Source organism: Pipistrellus hanaki (assembly GCF_964339955.1).
Source record: "Pipistrellus hanaki genome assembly, chromosome: X".
NCBI lineage: Eukaryota > Metazoa > Chordata > Mammalia > Chiroptera > Vespertilionidae > Pipistrellus > Pipistrellus hanaki.
In genome coordinates, this window is record NC_140524.1 from 89,990,846 (window position 1) to 90,008,715 (window position 17,870).

At 49.5% G+C, this 17,870-nt stretch overlaps 1 protein-coding gene across 1 annotated transcript; it reads right to left on the reverse strand.

Annotated features, from left to right (window-relative positions):
- Positions 1–16,102: 16,102 nt before the first annotated feature.
- LOC311615519 (melanoma-associated antigen B4-like) lies at positions 16,103–17,128 on the reverse strand (the record flags this gene model as incomplete). The annotated part of the gene is made up of 1 exon (XM_084870876.1): positions 16,103–17,128. One exon carries the CDS (start codon positions 17,126–17,128, stop codon positions 16,103–16,105), a length of 1,026 nt encoding a protein of 341 aa, XP_084727002.1.
- Positions 17,129–17,870: the final 742 nt, after the last annotated feature.

Genomic DNA, 17,870 nt, shown 5'->3' on the forward strand with positions numbered 1-17,870 from the left:
ACATGGTGTCCAAGATTCCATTAGTGTTCTTATAAGAAGCACAAGGGAGACGAGAGCCCTTTCTCTGCCTGGACAGGGCACTGGGAGAAGGAGGCCATCTTCAAGCAAGTAAGAGAGCTCTCACTTGAATCCACCAGCACATTGATTGTGCATTTCCCAGGCCACAAACTGTGAAAATGTTTAAGGTACCAGGCTGTGGTATTCTGTTAGAGCAGACAGAGCAGACTAACTCACACTTTGTCTCCCAATTCTCAAGAACAACGTAGGAAGGTCAGGCCTCTGCTCACCATTTCCACAACCTCCATTGGCCCACCACATAGCATAAATGAAAATTACAACCCATTAAGGACTTTACAGTTACCTAAATTTCCAAACTGCCTTACTCAGGAAATTTCTGCCTAACTGCTCTCATAAAGAATACCCTCTTCCTCATACATTCTTTTTACCTTACCTCTTGGTCCTATGGGATGCTTCAACATCTTCTTCACATGAATGCAACTTGCAGGTTATAAAATTATAAGAGAAAAGACTGCATTTCCTTTAGTGTCCCCAGTCCTAATTATGAGACTCCCCAATAGCAGACTTAGTGTGCAGTGGATAAAAGAGCAAGCGAACACAAGATCTAATTTATTAAGCTTTATTTTCTCCAACTTCTTCAATAAACTTAAAGTATCACAGTATACCTCAGTTAATTTTACAAAATTAGAGATGAAAAGGAACAGGGAAAACTAAGAATACTCATACTTTTTTATTTCTATTCCATTATCTAAACAACTAGAATAAGGATTCCTTTACACTTCCAGGAATATTATCCCTATTGTGATGTTATATATTCTGGTGTGAAGGACAACAAGCTTTAGATTTCTCTATGGGTGGAAAGGTTGTACTGGCCATGGCCCTGAAAGAGGCTCTGATTTGGGCAGAAGTGGCAGCCATGGCTGCTTCTCTGGCTCGGGCTCTCTCTACCTTATCTCTCAAAGCTTCTTCATAATGCAATGGGTAGGCCCTGGGGTGGGTACCATTAACCTTTGCACAAAACTCCAGCACTTCCATCTTGCTGGTTTCAAGGTGTGCTTTTGGACCCCACAAAAACTCAGAGCATGGAGGATCACTGTTGGGCACCTGGTGGCACTCCAGGTACTTGAGCCTCACAAAATCATTGAGGAGCTTCTTGGGATCCCCAAACATGTAGTGCTTCCTCCCAGGGTACATTTGCTTTCCACGCAGATCTTTCCAGATGAATTCTTCAGAGACGCAGTTGCCATGCATGAAGATCAAACTCAGGATATGCATCAGGAAGCCTGTCTTGGGGAACCCCTTGCCAGGACGCACCCTCCCATTATTGGGGAGTTTCAGCTTGCTGACAAGGGCATAGGAGTTATTTTTTGAGTCGACTTCATTGATGTATAATGCAAAGAGAACTTCCATTCGATCAGAGGCTTTCTTGAGCATCTCACAAAATCGGTCTTGGTAATCTTCCCCGACAAAACGCAGCACATCTTTCTTCTTAATGGGCCTTTTCAGCTTATACATTTGCAGAAAAAACAGCTCCAAAGCCTCAGTCCTCCTTTCAAAATCATCCTCCACTGATAGTGTGGCCACAAAGAAGTCAGCCTCATCCTCATCTTGGCTGCTGGAAGCTTTATCAGATTCAGGGCCAGCAATAGCTACAAAAGAGTTGGGGGTGGTTGGTGAGCATTGAGGACCCTGGGAAATGTTCAATGACCCACCCACAGGCAGACCCTGGCTAATACCTTCACACTGAGTAGAGAAGGAAGGAGGGAACTCTTTTGCTGCTTCTGCAGTGGCCTGAGCATTGCCACAACTCTGAGGCTCAATTTGGGCCTGGTGGCATTTTTTGCTCTTGTGACGACCTGGCATGATGTCACTAGTCACGAATAGCAGGAAGAAGTCTGGACAGGAAATCAGGAGATGAGGATACCTGGATAGAGGAGAAGGAGATCATGTGAGTGCCTTCTGTCAGTGGTGAGATGGATTCTACCTTGGCTTTAGCCAAGGCTGCCTCTCCAGGTTTCCTGGAGGGCACTGTTCTAGCAACCCTCAGTGCTTCCATTCAGATCCACACTTTCCTTGAGATATCTGGAGAGGCACTTGAAAGTGTCCTTAGACTACATTGTGGCAGCCCTTCCTAGGGGATACAGGCCTGACAGCAGAAAGATTTCCAGTGGGGAGCCTGTGTCCTAGGGAAATGGTTGGAAAACTGTGGCTCGAGAGGCACATGGGGCTTTATGGCCCCTTGAGTGTGGCTCTTCCACAAAATACCAATTGCGGGCGTGCAGGTACAGTGTGATTGAAACTTCATGGCCCATGCACAGAAGTTTGTTTTAGGCTCTCAAAAGAAAATTGTACTATTGATATTTGGCTCTGTTGACTAATGAGTTTGCTGACACCCTAGGTTTGGATACTTCTCAGTTAACTACCAGAATCATCATGTCAAATATTGGCAGGTCCTGGGCCTCCTCTATTCTGCTCCTGTGAAACTGACACCTCAAACCAAAGCTAGCAGCTCTCTGAGAACCCAAGGTCTCCTTCACTGGCTGCTTGGGTCCTTGAATACTCATGCAGGGTCTCACCTGGTCTCCAGGTGGTGGCTGGAATTCCACTCTTCTGCTGACTGGTGGCTGCACCTTCACTGATGCCTCTTTTCTGTTAACATTGGAAAGAAATAAGTGAGTCTAACTTTGGCAGGCCTACCCTGAACTGAATGCAAAGGTGGGGCTCAGGATTCTTATCTTATGCCATTATAGGCCCTGGGCACAAATTTGAGCATGAGTTCATTCCTGTGGGACCACCCCAAGATCAGGCAGGGCTCCCTGGGGGAGAGGCCAAGGGCAGTTGGCTGGCAGTCCTCAGCAGGGATCAGGGTGTAGGTGACAATTGGGGGTGGGGCCAGACAGGGTTAGGGACCATTGACGGCCAGGGGGAGGGGTTGAAGGAAGTTGGCAGGCTGCCTCTACTTCTGATCAGGGTGAGACTAGTACATCTGGGGCCGAAATGGCTGGGGTGGGGCTTGGCATTTTCAGGCCACCCCTGCCCTCTGGGAAAATTCCCTGTGAAACTCCCAGTGGAGAGGACAATTTGCATATTAGTGTCATTATATAGGATGATGGGTGGGGCCCTCAATATTTCATTTGACTTTTGGTATAGTAGCCTGGGACTCCTCTCTCCTTCCAGTATTTCCTGAGACTGCCCTTCCATGAGGATGAGAGTCACCCCACCTGCCCATATACTCCAAGGCTGGGAATGGGGTTCTCTAACTATGGTCATGGGTATTCCCTTAGATATGATGGTCCAGGGAGATGTCCCCTTAACTCCTGGAAACACCTGGATATCAGCCTACTGGTGATGGCAAACCTTCTGGCATAAATGAAAGCTGTCAATCCTACCCAGCAGCTCCATCCCCTCACCCCCAACCCAGCTTGCAGGACACCTAAGGAGAACAAGAGCTTCAGCCATCTTTTCTGGAAACCTCCTGGCATCCTGGTCCAGCAGTGGGATGGGGACCTCTGGGTCCACACAGAGGCCCACCTGGGTGCTTCCTAACTTGAGGGCCCTTCCTCAGACCAAGGCCTCACCCTCTCCGTCTGGCTACAGAGTTGGCCTGACAGCCTCCTGCCTGGCCTCCAAGGTGGAGGGCAGCGGCAAGGTCCCGGACTCCTCATGAGGGGTGGGCGGCCCCTGGGGGACCTCAGACTTCTGAGTCTGGTTTCCAAAAGGCCTGGTCCCCTCCCTCAGACCAAGGACTCACCCTCTCCTTCTTGCTACAGAGGCGGCCTGTCAGCCTCGCTGTCTGGCCTCCCAGCTGGAAGGCACCACAAGGTCCTAGGGGCAGCCCCTGGGGATCCTCTGAAGTCACACCCTGACTACCTTCAGGACGTGGTACCTTCCCCTCAGACCAAGGCCTCACACACTGTCAGCCTGCTGCCCGGCCTCCCAGGTGGACGGCAGAGGCAAGGTCCCAGCCACCTCATGAGGGGTGGGCAGCCCCTGGGGACCCTCCGATGTCCCCCCTTACTTCCTCCAGGACGCGGTGCCCTCCCTCAGACCAAGGCTTCAGGCCCTGTGACTTGCCCCAGAAGTGGCCTGACAGCCTCCTGCCCGGCCTCCCAGGGTGGAGGGCAGCACAAGGCCCCGGCCTCCTCATGAGGGGTGGGCGGTCCCTGGGGGACCTCAGACTTCTGAGCCTGGTTTACAACAGGCCCGGTCCCCTCCCTCAGTCCGAGGCCTCACACCCTGTGATTTGCTCCCAGAGGCGGCCTGTCAGCCTCCCTGTCTGGCCGCCCAGGTGGAGGTCAGAGGCAGGCTCACTCCTCATGAGAGGAGAGTGGCCCCTGGGGACGCTCCGAAGGCCCCCGGGACTTCCTCCAGGCGCGGTCCCCTCCCTCAGACCAAGGCCTCACACCCTGTGATTTTCTCCCAGAGGCGGCTTGTCAGCCTCCTGCCGGCCTCCCCGAGGCCGGGTCCCGGCCTCCTCACTGAGGTTGTCGCAGCCCCTGGGGACGCTTCGAGGGCCCCCGGGACTTCCTCCAGGACGCGGTGCCCTCCCCTCAGACCAAGGCCTCACACCCTGTGATTTGCTCCCAGAGGCGGCTTGTCAGCCTCCTGCCGGCCTCCACGAGGCAGGGTCCCGGCCTCCTCACTGAGGGGTTCGCGGGCCCTGGGGACGCTTCGAAGGCCCCCGGGACTTCCTCCGGGATGCGGTGCCCTCCCCTCAGACCAAGGCCTCACACCCTGTGATTTGCTCCCAGAGGCGGCATGTCAGCCTCCTGCCGGCCTCCACGAGGCAGGGTCCCGGCCTCCTCACTGAGGGGTTCGCGGGCCCTGGGGACGCTCCGAAGGCCCCCGGGACTTCCTCCAGGACGCGGTCCCCTCCCTCAGACCAAGGCCCTCAGTGTCCGATCCACCCGGGGGGGCACGAGGTCGCCCCCCACGGCCGCCATGTTTGGGTGCTCAGGGAGCCAGGAGCAGCCCTGGGCGGAGTTTCTCCCCAGTTCCCTCACCTGGGCTCTGGAGGGGTGTCACTCACTGTCCCCTGCTGACATGGGCGGTCCCCGCATGCCAGGGCTCCCACCTTCTGAGAGGCTTTGCAGCAATAGCCCTCAGCCTGAGCGCTGTGCCCAGGGTCCCCCAGGACTCAGAGCAGGGGCAGAGCTGGAGCACTGCAGGGAGGGGCGGAGCTACCGGAGGGCGGGCTACGGGAGGGCGGGGCTACGGGAAGGCGGGCTAATGGCGGGCGGGGCTATGGGAGAGGGGCGGGGCCCCGGATAGGGGCGGGGCTAAGGGGGCGAGGCTACTGGAGTGCAGGGCTACTGGAGGGCAGGGCTACTGGAAGGAATCAGGGAGGGGCGGGGCTACTGGAGGGCGGGGCTATCATAGGGCGTGGCTACGGGGAGGGGCACTGGATAGGGCGGGGCTACAGGAGGGCGGGGTTATGGGGGAGGGGAGGGGCACTGGTTAGGGGCCGGCTACTGGGACTGGAGGGAGGGGCAATGGAGAGGGGCAGGGCCTTGCAGAGGGTGGGTTCATTCACTCTTCTTTCCCCTCTTCACCTTGACTGCAGCTATAGCCTGGGCCTTCTGTCCTTTCTCCCTCAGGGCCCTGGCCCCTGAGGTAAAGCTTCCCTTCCCAAGGCACCCCAGGAGAGAGCTGACACAATGCCCCTCAATTAAAGAGACAGGGCCAATCTAGGCTGACTTCTGGCGGGATCTCTGGCGCCCCCGGTGTTGTAGGGTGGAAGCAGCCTGCCTCTCACTGGGATTGTCACCTGCACTCCTTTCAGGACCTTGGACACTGCCCTGGGCCCCAGCCCTTAGCCAAGACCCTCACCTCCCTGGCATGTCCCTGTCCTAGTCAGTAGTCAGCCCCACAGGGGGCTCTAAGAGCAGATGAGGGAAGGGTCTGCAGGTCTTTTATCTGGGTCCTCATCTGGGCTCCTGTCTCTTTAAGGAAAGGCTTCCCCAGGAATGCCACATCCCTGAAAACTCTTGACTAACCAGCCTACTGCAAGGTCTCACACAAAACAGGTCTGTGTCCAGGAGTGATGTGAGATGGGGAGGCTGAGGGACCAGGTAGAGGACCCAGGGCAGATGAAGGGCTCACTGACAAAACCAACAACACACACATACAACCCAGGATCTTCTCTTGCTTCTCTTTAGGACCCAGACTTGGCCTTTTATGAACTCCTGTTCCTAAAGATTTCCTAATGATAAGAGACAGGCTGAGCCAGGTAATTTTGTAAGGTCCCATCTTGCCTGATCATATTATCACTGAATATTATCTCCTGTCTTTCATGATTCAAGTATCTCAATGGTCTCATGCTTACTGCTCTGGCTATGCATTCCAGTGCACCACATGGAGCACAAAACATTTTATTTACTTTCCTGAGATATATTTTGGAGCACTGAGAAGAAACTTAAACATACGTATTACGTATACAACATCTGTGTCAGGGTGGCAGAGGTAGGACAGTGTGTGTCCTGGGTGAATTCACACCCAGGGTCTTGTCTAGTTCTGTCACTTATCTGCTTGTGAGTATCAGAATATGCTACACTCACCAACTGACAACTGAGTGTGATAAGCCATGTCTTTTAGGACTGTGGGAATAGGTGTTGTATTTGAAGCATCTGTCAAGATGACTGGCAAAGACTTTTTAAAAAAATTATTATAGTTGTTTTTAAAAATATTTTTAGTGATTTATAGGGAGAAAAGGAGAGGGAGAGAGAGATAGAAGCATCAATGATGAGAGAGAACAACTGATTGACTGTGGAGATAAGCCCACAACCCAGGCATGTGCCCTTGACTGGGATCAAAGCAAGGATCTTCCAGTCCTTAGGGCAACTCTCTATCCACTGAGCAAAACAGGCTAGGGCAACACCGGGTTTTTAATGAATGGCACTTATGATTTTTACCTACACAGTATCATTATGCATATTTTTAAACCCAGGATATGTCAGATAAAATGTAATGATCTCAGATAGAACAACACTGAATCACACAAAACTTCACTTTGAACATAAAATTAAATAGCTTTTCTGCATTAGAGCATTTATTACTTTACATTGGTTTGGTGGTGTTCCCCTGCCACCACACCTTGATTCAACTTATAGTTCCTAGAATTCAATCAAGGTCCAACTCATTGAATCCTTTCCATCTATCCTTCCATCCAAAGCACTTCCACTAGCTTTTTCTTCTTTCCCACCAAAATGTACCTCTCTCTTAGATCTTGAAAATCCACTCAAGGTATTCTACTTAAAATGGTTTTCTAACACTATGGGATTGAACTCTACCATTTCAAGGCATAAAGAATCAACACCCTGGCTTCTGTTCAATTTCCATTCATGGGAATTTACCATTATTTGTCAGACACTCCCTGAAGAGAGTGCATTGCACACCCCTTTGTGTACTCCATATTTCTGCAGAGACACCTTTGATTCCTGCCTGGAGGGTGTGGAGAGGTTGCAGGAAAATGATGCTGGGTCCTGGGCAGCCATCTTCTCTCTGGAGTAGCTTCCAGAATCACATCTCCAGCCCTCCCACCCATAAGAGGGCCAGCAACACCAGTGTGCGTTCTATGAGAAGTTGAGTTTTAATTGGGTGATGGGTGTGAGTTCTAAGCAATGGAAACCTGGGGGCTCCTCCCTGTACTTCAGCAAGGCTTCATCACTCCATGGAGTGTGGGAGTTCCAGAGACTACATGGATGCAAGGTGCTATGTGCCCTGAGAGCAGCCCCAGGTGTAGCATTACAGGGTAGAGGAGAGAGGGATCCTGTCCCTTTCTTAGTCATGGTGGCAAGAAGGGCTTAAAAGTAACAACAGTGCACCCTGACCAAATGGATCATGGGGTTGTAGTGTTGTGCTATGCACTGGAATGTTGTGGATTAGATCCCTGGTTGGGGAACATAATGGAAGCAAGCAATCAGTCTTTCTCTTACTCTCCATTTGTCCCTTTAAAAAAATACAAACTTATTCCTGGGTGAGGATTTTAAAAAAGGAATGATAGGACAAGTGCTCTGTGTGAGCTATGCCACCTGAATTGGCATCCTGGTGTCAGTGACATGAAGGGAGATAGAAACCCAACTATGGTGCTTAGGTGCCCAGAGAAGAGAGGTGAGGACAGTAGTCCTGACTGCTGCTGATGAGAGGAGGTAGTTTGACAGGTAGGAAGTCAGGGCAAGACTCATGGGAAAACAGGGAGGACTGCATCAATAAGGTTTAGAGATACATAAGTCCAGGTCCTTTCCTGGGCAGGAACAATTGAGGGAATCAATCAGATGCCAACAGGAGTAGATATATAGCAGAATTATATCAATTATATATAACGCTAGAGGACAGGGCTTCATTGGGCAACCAATAATTGGTCCCTCTCCTTGTGGGGGAGTCTGAATCTGCTCCTAATTAATGTTTCATGCTTTTGCCTAAATCTTATGGTCCATGGTGCTCAATCCTCAGCATCCTGAGGCACGGCCCTGGGAAATAACCTGGGCTCACTCTTGTGATTACCATGGTGACTGTGAACAGAGTTCCTGAATTGCAGGATGTAGAAACTTGCTCCTCATGTCCCATCAGGAGACTACTGGCCATGCAAGTCTTGTGATGTAAGGAGAGCCTAGTAAAGGAGGCTTAGAATGTTGGGGGAGGGCAGGGGCTGCAGGGGCTGTAATATCTTCTTGGGAAGGAACATGAGTTGAGCAACTTACACCTTTCATTATGCCCCCACCCCTCCCCTTGTCTGAGGAAGCAAGGGAAGGAGTTACTGGGATCCTAGCCACAATGTGGACCTGGGTGTAGAACCTTCCAAAAGCAGTGGGTGTCTTGTTCGGAGTATAGGCAGACTCCAGCACCCTGGATGGGAGAAAGCCAGAAAACCAATGCCCAGTTCACTCTCCTCCTGCCTTCCATTTCCCACTGATACTTTCCAAGGTCCAGCCACCTAGTAGCCAGTGGGAAACAGAAAATCCACCTCAACAGAGCTCAATCAGATGTACTTCCCAGGACACAGAGCAGATGCAGGATGAGCCCAGAGCATGGTAGATCAGGGCAACCAGAGGGAAGCAGAGCAAGGAGCCTGCTGCAAACCAAGCCCTCAAGGGATCGCTTGACAAATCAGACACAGTCCTTCCAATTCCTTGACAAAGGACCTGAGCAGGAACAGGAGCTCTGGGAGGCCAAATATTGAGGAAAAGTCAACTTTGTTTTCTAAGATCTTCAAGCAAAAACCAGGGTACAGAAATAGAGTACTGGTTAGGAGAAGGATAGAGAAGAGGAGACTGAGAAAGATGAGAGTGAAAAAGAGGAGATTGAGGATGTGTGTTCAGTTGCAGGCCAAAGGTGAAATGTGTAGACAAATTTGAAGGAAAGAGTCCTCAGAACCAGGCACAGGGTGACCTCTGTCTGGGTGGGGCATTGGACCTGGGAGTGCCGGTTTTCAGAGGCTGAATGAGCTACTTTATGGATACAGGTTTGCCCTGTGGCGGGATAAAATGAATCCTGGGAAGAGTTGTGGGAGTGACAAAGTCCAGGATGTAGAGTCATGGTTGTGATTGGCACTCATGGGCATATGACAACCTAAGTGACACTGAGCCTATGGGGTGGGAAGAATGATTCAGGAAAGGTTTTGGAGGTGAAGGTGAGGGGTTGGACAAACAGGCACCTGAATTGGAGTAGAGGGGGTCATGTGTACCTCAGTAGGAGAGGGGAGGAGGGTGTGCAGCGCTTGGCATACACCCCCAGACTCCCTAGGCATCATCAGCCTATTACACAGTTGGAAAGATTGAGGGGCACAGTGTGCTGTCCACCCCACAGCCTGGACCTGTAGGAACCGGAAATGTCTATCTGAGAGTTTTTGCAACCCTGTCTACATGGCTGCTCCTTATAGGGCTGGCTAATAGAGTCTGTGGGGGCAGATCATCTACTGACAGTCCAAGGAAACCAAGGCCATTGGGAGCCAAAGGGAAGGGAAGTAGGAGGCATGTGAAGTTGGGAAACAAATGTGTGGAGGTGTTGGATTTGCTCAACACTCATTGTTCATTTGCTCACCCCTTACCATGTGGGTATTTATAGCCACCAGGGTCACAGGTTCCCATAGGAAGGAGAGTGTGCAATTGTGTCTCCAAACAGTATGGTCAACAAGGTTTAGGAATTAAGGGAACATGGGTGGGTTATTGGAGGTTGTCTGCAGCAGGTTTTGACGGTGTTTGGTGGATCTGGGGTGCAGAGTGATTTAGGGGTGCTATGACCACACATGTGACCCTGTGTGTGACAGGAAAAAGGTATGTGGGTGGGAGCTAATTAGCTAGAGTATGATATCTGGGCAGGGCCCAGACTTAAGCCCATGACTGCCAGCCTTATGTCAGCTGCACCAACAGCCCTGTCTTCCTGCGGCTTCCCATCTTCCCCTGAACCCTCCATCAGTGACCCAGTTGGTGTGATCAGGGTCCTCCTAGTGCTGTCAATGTGGTCAGGGCTGGAGTGGTGCACAGAGGAGCATTAGGGGGGGGGGACAAGAAGGCATCGATTTTTCTCTGGTTCCTGGGATGGGTGAACAGGGTGCTTGGGGCTTCTGATTCAGCCTAGGAAGGTCTTTCCTTGCAGCCCAGTCCATGGTGGCTGGTGATAGCAGGTGTCAGAGAGAAGAACCAGTTCCCTAGCCCACCCGTCTAAATCCTGGATTCTGGCTCAGGCTCCTCTGAATCTCAATAAGCCTGGGGCAGTGGCTGGGCTCTATACCTCTTGATGGTCCCAGGCTTATCACAGCTTATGCATTCCCCAGTCTCAGGATCTGACCCACATGAGCGCCCAGCCTACCGGAATTTTATGACAATTAGAAAAGGAAAACCATTAGAGAAGGAGATGGGACAACCTCAAACCCAGCACAGTGGCAAGAAGACCATGGTTCTCTGACTGGTATGTCTAATGGTTAAGCATTGACCCTGAACCATGAAGTTTGACTCCCACTTAGGACACCTGCTTAAGATGAGGACCTGATCCCAAGTGAGGGATGTGCAGGAGGCAACCAAAGAATCGTTGTCTCTCTTGGATATTTCTATATCCCCGTTTCTCTCTCTCTCTCTCTCTCTCTCTCTCTCTCTCTCTCTCTCTCTCTCTCTCTCCCTTCCTCCCTCCCTCCCTCCCTCCCTCCCTCCCTCCCTCCCTCCCTCCCTCTCTCTCTTAAGAAAATCAATGAAAGCATTTTTTTAGTGTCCACTGTCTGGAGTGGAGTGGGGACCAAGCCAGAAGAGCAGGTTGGACTATGGGCACAGGCTCCAGAAGAGAGCCCTCCCAGAGTCTGAGACAGAGAAATGATTCAGTTAATGGACTAGAATAGGAATGAGAGCCACCGGCACTGGTACTTTTGAAAAGGGCTGCAAAACAAGAAAAGTGCTCCATACCTGAGAAAAATGGGGAGGCCCAAAAGCAGCCTGGCCAAGGAGCTAACCCAAGGGAAGTTCTGGTAGCATTCCCTAGTCACCTGTGGAAGCTGGATTTGACCCTGGCCCAACTATCCTGGGGCTAGAGGCATCTGAATAAATACCATTCACTTTCTTCTGGTGATGAAGGTAGGCAAGCCCTTAGTTGGGGGTCTGGAGAGAAACCTGAATGGCCTAGGACTCTAGGCCTAGGGACTGAGACATCAAGGTCTCCTTGCACTGCTGGGAGAGCCGGTTCAGCTACGCTCTTGCTGGGGGCAGCCTGCCCAGATGCCTGTGTAGAGACCTGCTCAGAAGAGACCTCCAGTGCCCCCTTGTTCACACGTTTCCTCAGCAAACAATGAATCTTCTCTGTGGGCATGTCCCAATGTGCCAGGGCCAGAGAAGTCCACCGTGGCTAGCAGAGTGGAATGCTGGGGTGCTGATACCAGGTCCTGATGCACAGAGTCTGGGAGTGTGGTACTTATGGCAGACTCCAAAGATGATGAGGACCTTGACATGAGGGTGACCCTGGATCATTTGGGTGGACCCATATGCCGTCACCTTGACCCTCTCAGAGAGATGCGGGTGAGCATAGATAGAGCAGAAAGAGATGTGAAGACAGAAGCAGAGATGGAAGGGATTCAGCCACAACCCAATGTCACCATCCACCTCAAGAAACTGCCAGAAGCCAGGAGTTGATGCTCCTCCCAGTCTCTGGGCGGGGGGGGGGGGGGTGGGGGGTGGGGGGGGGCTGCCCACCCTGATCACATTTCCATGCCTTTGAGAGTCATGTAGGACTGTGGCTGGCATGCTATAAGTATGGAAATTTATGTCATTTTAATCCCCAAAGTCTGAGGTAATCTTTACATTAGCATTGGATTTGGGGTTCAGGGAAACAGAACCAATATGATGGAGAGAGAAAGTGAGATTGGATTACATGATTATAGGTACTGGCCAGTGCCAGGATCTGCAGGGTGAGTCAGAGAGCTTGGGGTCCTGCAGACCCAAAAGTTTCCTCATCAACCCAGTGCTGGTATTCCCCATATTGACTGTTCAGTGGTAGGTTTTCTGGCTAGTTTCTTTGGAGCCCACAATCCTGATTAAGCATACACATTTGGCTTCATATCTGGCCTTGTGTCCCCACTCCTTCGGTTGAATAGTGGCTGCATCTTCCAACAAAACTTCCATCTCAACTAATCCAAGTGAAAAGTTTTGGGGGAGCTAAAGCTTACTAGCCCTGTCCTGGGTCTTCAAGCGCCTACAGCCAAAGCTGGTGTGGGATCAGATGCGTTGTCACCCCTTCGGTTTAAGGGTGGATGCACCCTCTGCCCATGCTTTGACACAGCACACTCATGTTCTAATAGTACTCCATGACCCTTGGGCCTGGCCCTCATATAAAGTCCAGGACCACTTCAAGGGCCCTGCAGGAATATGAGGATCATCTGATCTGAACATACCTGTTCTAGGATTCTTGAGGCTGAGTAGGAAGTTACTGTATGGTGTCCTCAATATTGGGTGGTGTCTGGTTTCTAAGGATGATGTAGTGTTCACCTTGGCTTCTGGAATACCTAGAAATCCTCCCACTACTGGCCTGAGGCCATACCTTGAACACCAGGTCCCTCATAGTCCTTATGACACCATAAAGGGTGTGATTGTATCATCATATCATGCCAACAATGCGAAGGTGTACCATGGCAGCAGCAAGGGCGGGGTCCTCCTGAGCCCTCACAGTTCTGAAAAGAATGGGTTGCTCACCTTGAATACTGGAAAATGCTAGGAACCCCTTCCTTTCATTACTTAAGGACACTCCGCTCAGAACAAGGCCCTTACATCTCTGACTTCCTCCTTACACAATTAGTCTAAGGGCCCTGCCTAAGGAATCTTAGGGATGATGGCTTGGGGAATCTCTGTGTTACCTCATGGTCTTAGTGCCTATGTTCCCCAGAGCTGTAATTCATGGTTCTACCCTTATTTCATGGCAGGGCCTTAATCCTCTTCCTCTGGCCACCTAGGTCTCACAGCTGAAGGCTAATGCCCTCACCTCCTGAGGAAACATGGAAGGAAAGGTCAGGGAATGCACATGAGGTTCTCCTGCTAGTGCCCATCAGCGGTGACATCAGGATTCAGGCTCTGTGGGGCTTGTCCATTCAGGGTAAGGGTGTGCCCTTAGTCCTCACTCAGGATCCTTCCCTTGATTCCTGGAAGGCCCCTGGGACTCCTCTTTCTTTCACCTTAACATCACCCATGTACAGGAAAGCTCTCATGTCCCTGAGAACCCTGGAAATTAATGAGTGGATTCTCAATGTGACAGCCATTCCATGGCCTTTTGCGTCTGAGAGCAGATATAAGCCACTATCTCTGTGGCTTCCCAGTCCTCATTCATAAGAATCTTCCTCTTGACTCCTGTTTGTCCTCTGAAAAACCTTTTTAGAAATGCCATATCCTTGAGAATTGTTTTCTAGTCTCCCTATTGTAAACAGAGGATAGGATGGTTTGGTGCCAGGAGTGCTTTGAGATGGAGATGCTGCAGGTAAGCCAGGCAGCAGAGGACAAGTGATGTGCTGTCAGAGAAAACACTAGCCACTTCCTTCCTGTCACTAGACAGACTTAGCCTCTTAGTTAACTTCGCTTCTAAGAGTTTTACTCTCTACAATAGAAGAGCTGAGTCAAATGACTTTGTGGTTCTCTGTGCTTTAGTATTTTACTGATATTTGCCTTGTAGATTTTGATATTATCACTGACTACCATCTTTTTCTTTCTTTATTCCTATCTCACATATATTTTGGTTATTTTATTGCTTGTTCCTGGTGCTGTGTTTTTCAAATAAATATATTGAGTATGAAGTCCTGCTTTTTGACAAGTAGATTTTGAAATCAAGAGCAGGAAATGAATTAAGTGGCATGTGGTGTTCCACAGACTTGGAGAATTGGGAAAGCATATGCTCTAGAAACAATCAGAGCCATGGTCAAATCCTGCTCTGTCAGTTTTTAGCAGTGAATGTGAGACTATTCCAAGTTCTTTATCTTCAAAATGAGTATGGAAAGTCTTTCACACAGGAATGTGGATATTCACTTGTGATGAATATAAACCACCTGCAAGGTGTTAGGAAAATTTGGTGCTTTTAATGCAGGGCAGTATCACTAAGGAGTATCACTAAGGGCAGTATCACTAAGGAGCTTTAACTCCAGATGATAACCAGCTTTCCACACAGAATTTAATTTCCATGCTATATTACAGAACATTGGACTGTATAGAAGGAAGAAAACCAAAATTCTCAATGTGACAGCCAAGTAGAACTAAGTATAATTTCCCCTACAGACCATTTATTGTTTAATAATGGTATGGGAATATCTTCTTTAGCAAGATGCAACTCAATATTCATTAGTTCCAAGAACCAACAACTTGCCATCCAAACCAGCCATAATTTTATGAATTTCATTGCCACTATAAATAGAGCACACCCTTACATTTGCCAAGAGAAAGTCAAATTTTCTACATGAAGTGCCATTTTCAATGGAGTGAGATCTAGCTTTCCAGCTTATGAAAAACGAGATTTTCCAGTGGTACTTTAGCATCTCACTTGTAGCGATATAACACTCTAGAAACACTATAGATATCCTGTGCTCAAAACACCTAGTTTGAGGACTATGTTCTTCTGCCCTAGTGCAAGTGTATTGAACCCCTTCCAGTATGTCTATAGGTGAAAATTTCTCTCAGCTTTCCCCATATACCAAAATAATGCTTCACTTCTGTTTTTCCATTCCAAACTTAGTTTCTCAAATCTAAGACCCATTTCCTGAGGGTCTGGCCCCTTTTTTTACAAATCCTTAACTTCATCCAGCCTATCATGAAATCCGACTGAAAATTACCTGCCCCTCACCCCCAGACCCTGAGGGACTGGATATTCCCAAGGCCCAAATCTGCCTTGCTCACATGATGGCCAACTAATTGCTCTTTTTCACATCTCTTCTGTTCATTGTCATTTAATTATTTCTTACATTGGATGACACCATTTGCCTTCTATGACCAATGCTGCTGATAGACTCTAAATTTTAATAGCAGTGGCTATTAGGCTTCTTTTTCAAGCCTTGGCTAGTAAATTTTGATATTTCCAAAGAGATGATGGACTCTTAATGTTGGAGGGGAAAAGAAAAGGCATGAGCAAGAATTCAAATTTATAAGGATTTATTTTCTTTAAAAAATTAAAGGAGATAAGCAAATCCAGGTATATGCTATTGAATTTTATAATAAAAGAACAAGGAGAATAAAAAACACTAATAATTAATCATCATTTACTTGTGTTTCTCCATCTCATATTTCAAATAATTTCATATGCCCCAGAAAAATATCATTCCTGTGCCTTGCACTGTACAAAAAAGAACATATTGGAGGCTTTTCAATCAGTTGGTAATAAAGAAAACTCGTAATATCACACCTTAGCCTTAATAAATGTGACATCCATGGCATTAATAAACTTAAATTTTGAAGCAAATAAACCTTAATTTGAAGGAACAACTTTTGAAAATACATACAACCCTAAAATTAGTCATCTGCTGAAGAAAAAGAAACCCAACAGCATAAACATTTTGTGCCCTCCAGAGCCCACTACACTACTATTCAGAAGGTTGACTGCTCTACTGCAACTCAAGGTGAAAAGGCTGCCTCAGATCTCCCTAGATGTGGCAGGAGCCGCTGAACTTGGCCTTGCAAGGACCCCTGTGCCTGGTAAAAGAGCCAACCATGGCTGCGGCTCTCAGCCATGCTTTATCTTCATCATCTCTCAAGGCCTCCTCATACAGGAATGGGAAGGCAGTGGGGATCTTGTTGAAGATCCTGGCCAGCACCTCCAGCACTTTCATCTTGCTGATATCAGTGTGGGCCCTTTGGCCCCACAGGAGCACGAAGCGGGGAGGATTGCTTTCGGGAACCTGGCGGCACTCCAGGTACTTTTCCTGGACCAGATGCTTGGTGAGGAATTGCCTGGGCTCCCCAAAGATGACATGCTTCATCCCAGGGTGGACCCCGAAGACATTCAGGAAATTCCAGATGTCCTCTTCAGTGGCGACGTTGCCATTCATGAAGATCACGCCCAGGATCACCATCACAATCGGGGTCTTGGGTAAGACCTCATCACTGCTCAGGTCTCCCTCAATCGGGAGGCCCAGCTTGTTGAAAAAGCCATAGGTGTGGTTGTTGGGGTTGACTTCCTTGAGCTCAAGGCCAAAGACCAGCTCCAGGCGCTCAGAGGCTCTCCTGAAGACCTCAGAGAAGTGCTTCTTGTACTTCCTGTTGACAAACTTCACCAATGCATTATGAGTGATGGGCTCTTTCCTTTTCAGCTTCTGCAGCAGGAACTGCACCACCTTGCTCACCTCCCTGCTTAGAGGATCTTTGCGAGCTCTCAGAGCTGAAACTGCTGCCTGGGTGGCACGTGCACTTTCCTCATCTGGGCTCTTGGCAATGGCATCGGATGTTGGGCGTGAGACACCTGCCACAGGAGCGCTAGTGGCTGTGTCTCCTTGAGGATCCTGGGATGGGCCAGATGTAGGGGAGCTTGGGGAAGTATCATCATTGGGAGGAGAAGTGGGGGCCTCATCAACCTCCATTGGTGTGACCTGATCTTCCTTGAGACTCTCAGTCTCACTCAGGGGCTGTTGGCGTTTCTCTCTTCGGAGCTTACTCTTCTTTCCCCGAGGCATAAGGACACTGGTCAGGGACCACGGGCACCCTTGTAATAGGAGAGGAGGTGATGCTGGAACCTGGAGGAGGGAGAGTGAGATGGCATGTGCACCCTCAGCCGGGACATTGCACCTGGGCTTTATCCCATGCCATGTCTGCTAGTTCTGAGGGCAGTGCTCCAGGGACCCACTGATCTTAGATCTCGGCCCTAAGAATCTGTAGAGGAAGTTATAGTGTGCCTTAGTGAGAACCACAGAATCCTACCTGGGTGTTCCCTGGTGACTACAGGCGATAGCAGGGGGGTATATGGAACATTAGTTTGGGAAATGCTCAAAATTCAAATTCAGGATCATCAAGTTAATTGTTGGTCAGACTTGGGCCCCCACTCCCTACCCTTTCTCTGAAGGTGGCACTCAAACCTCCATGCCACAAGTTTGTATTGAGATGCTGCTTCTGGCAGGGGGCACTCAGAACTGACACCGCTATGAGACTTCTCTGTGCTGCATTTTAGGTTCCTAAGTCCTCCTTTAGACACCTCACCTGGTCTCCAAGTAGGGCCTCAGAGCCACACTTTCTGCTCTTAGTTTGACCTTCATTACCTGTTCAGGGTGGGTCATTTCTCAGTGAATTGTGGTTTTCCCACTTGGCACTGCAAAAGATAGGGCCCTATGTTTTATGCTTGTGGTGATATTACACTAAGTTCTATAGATGCCCTGGAGCCAGAGGAGAAACTGAGTTTGACAGGTTATAGCTGCATTTGAC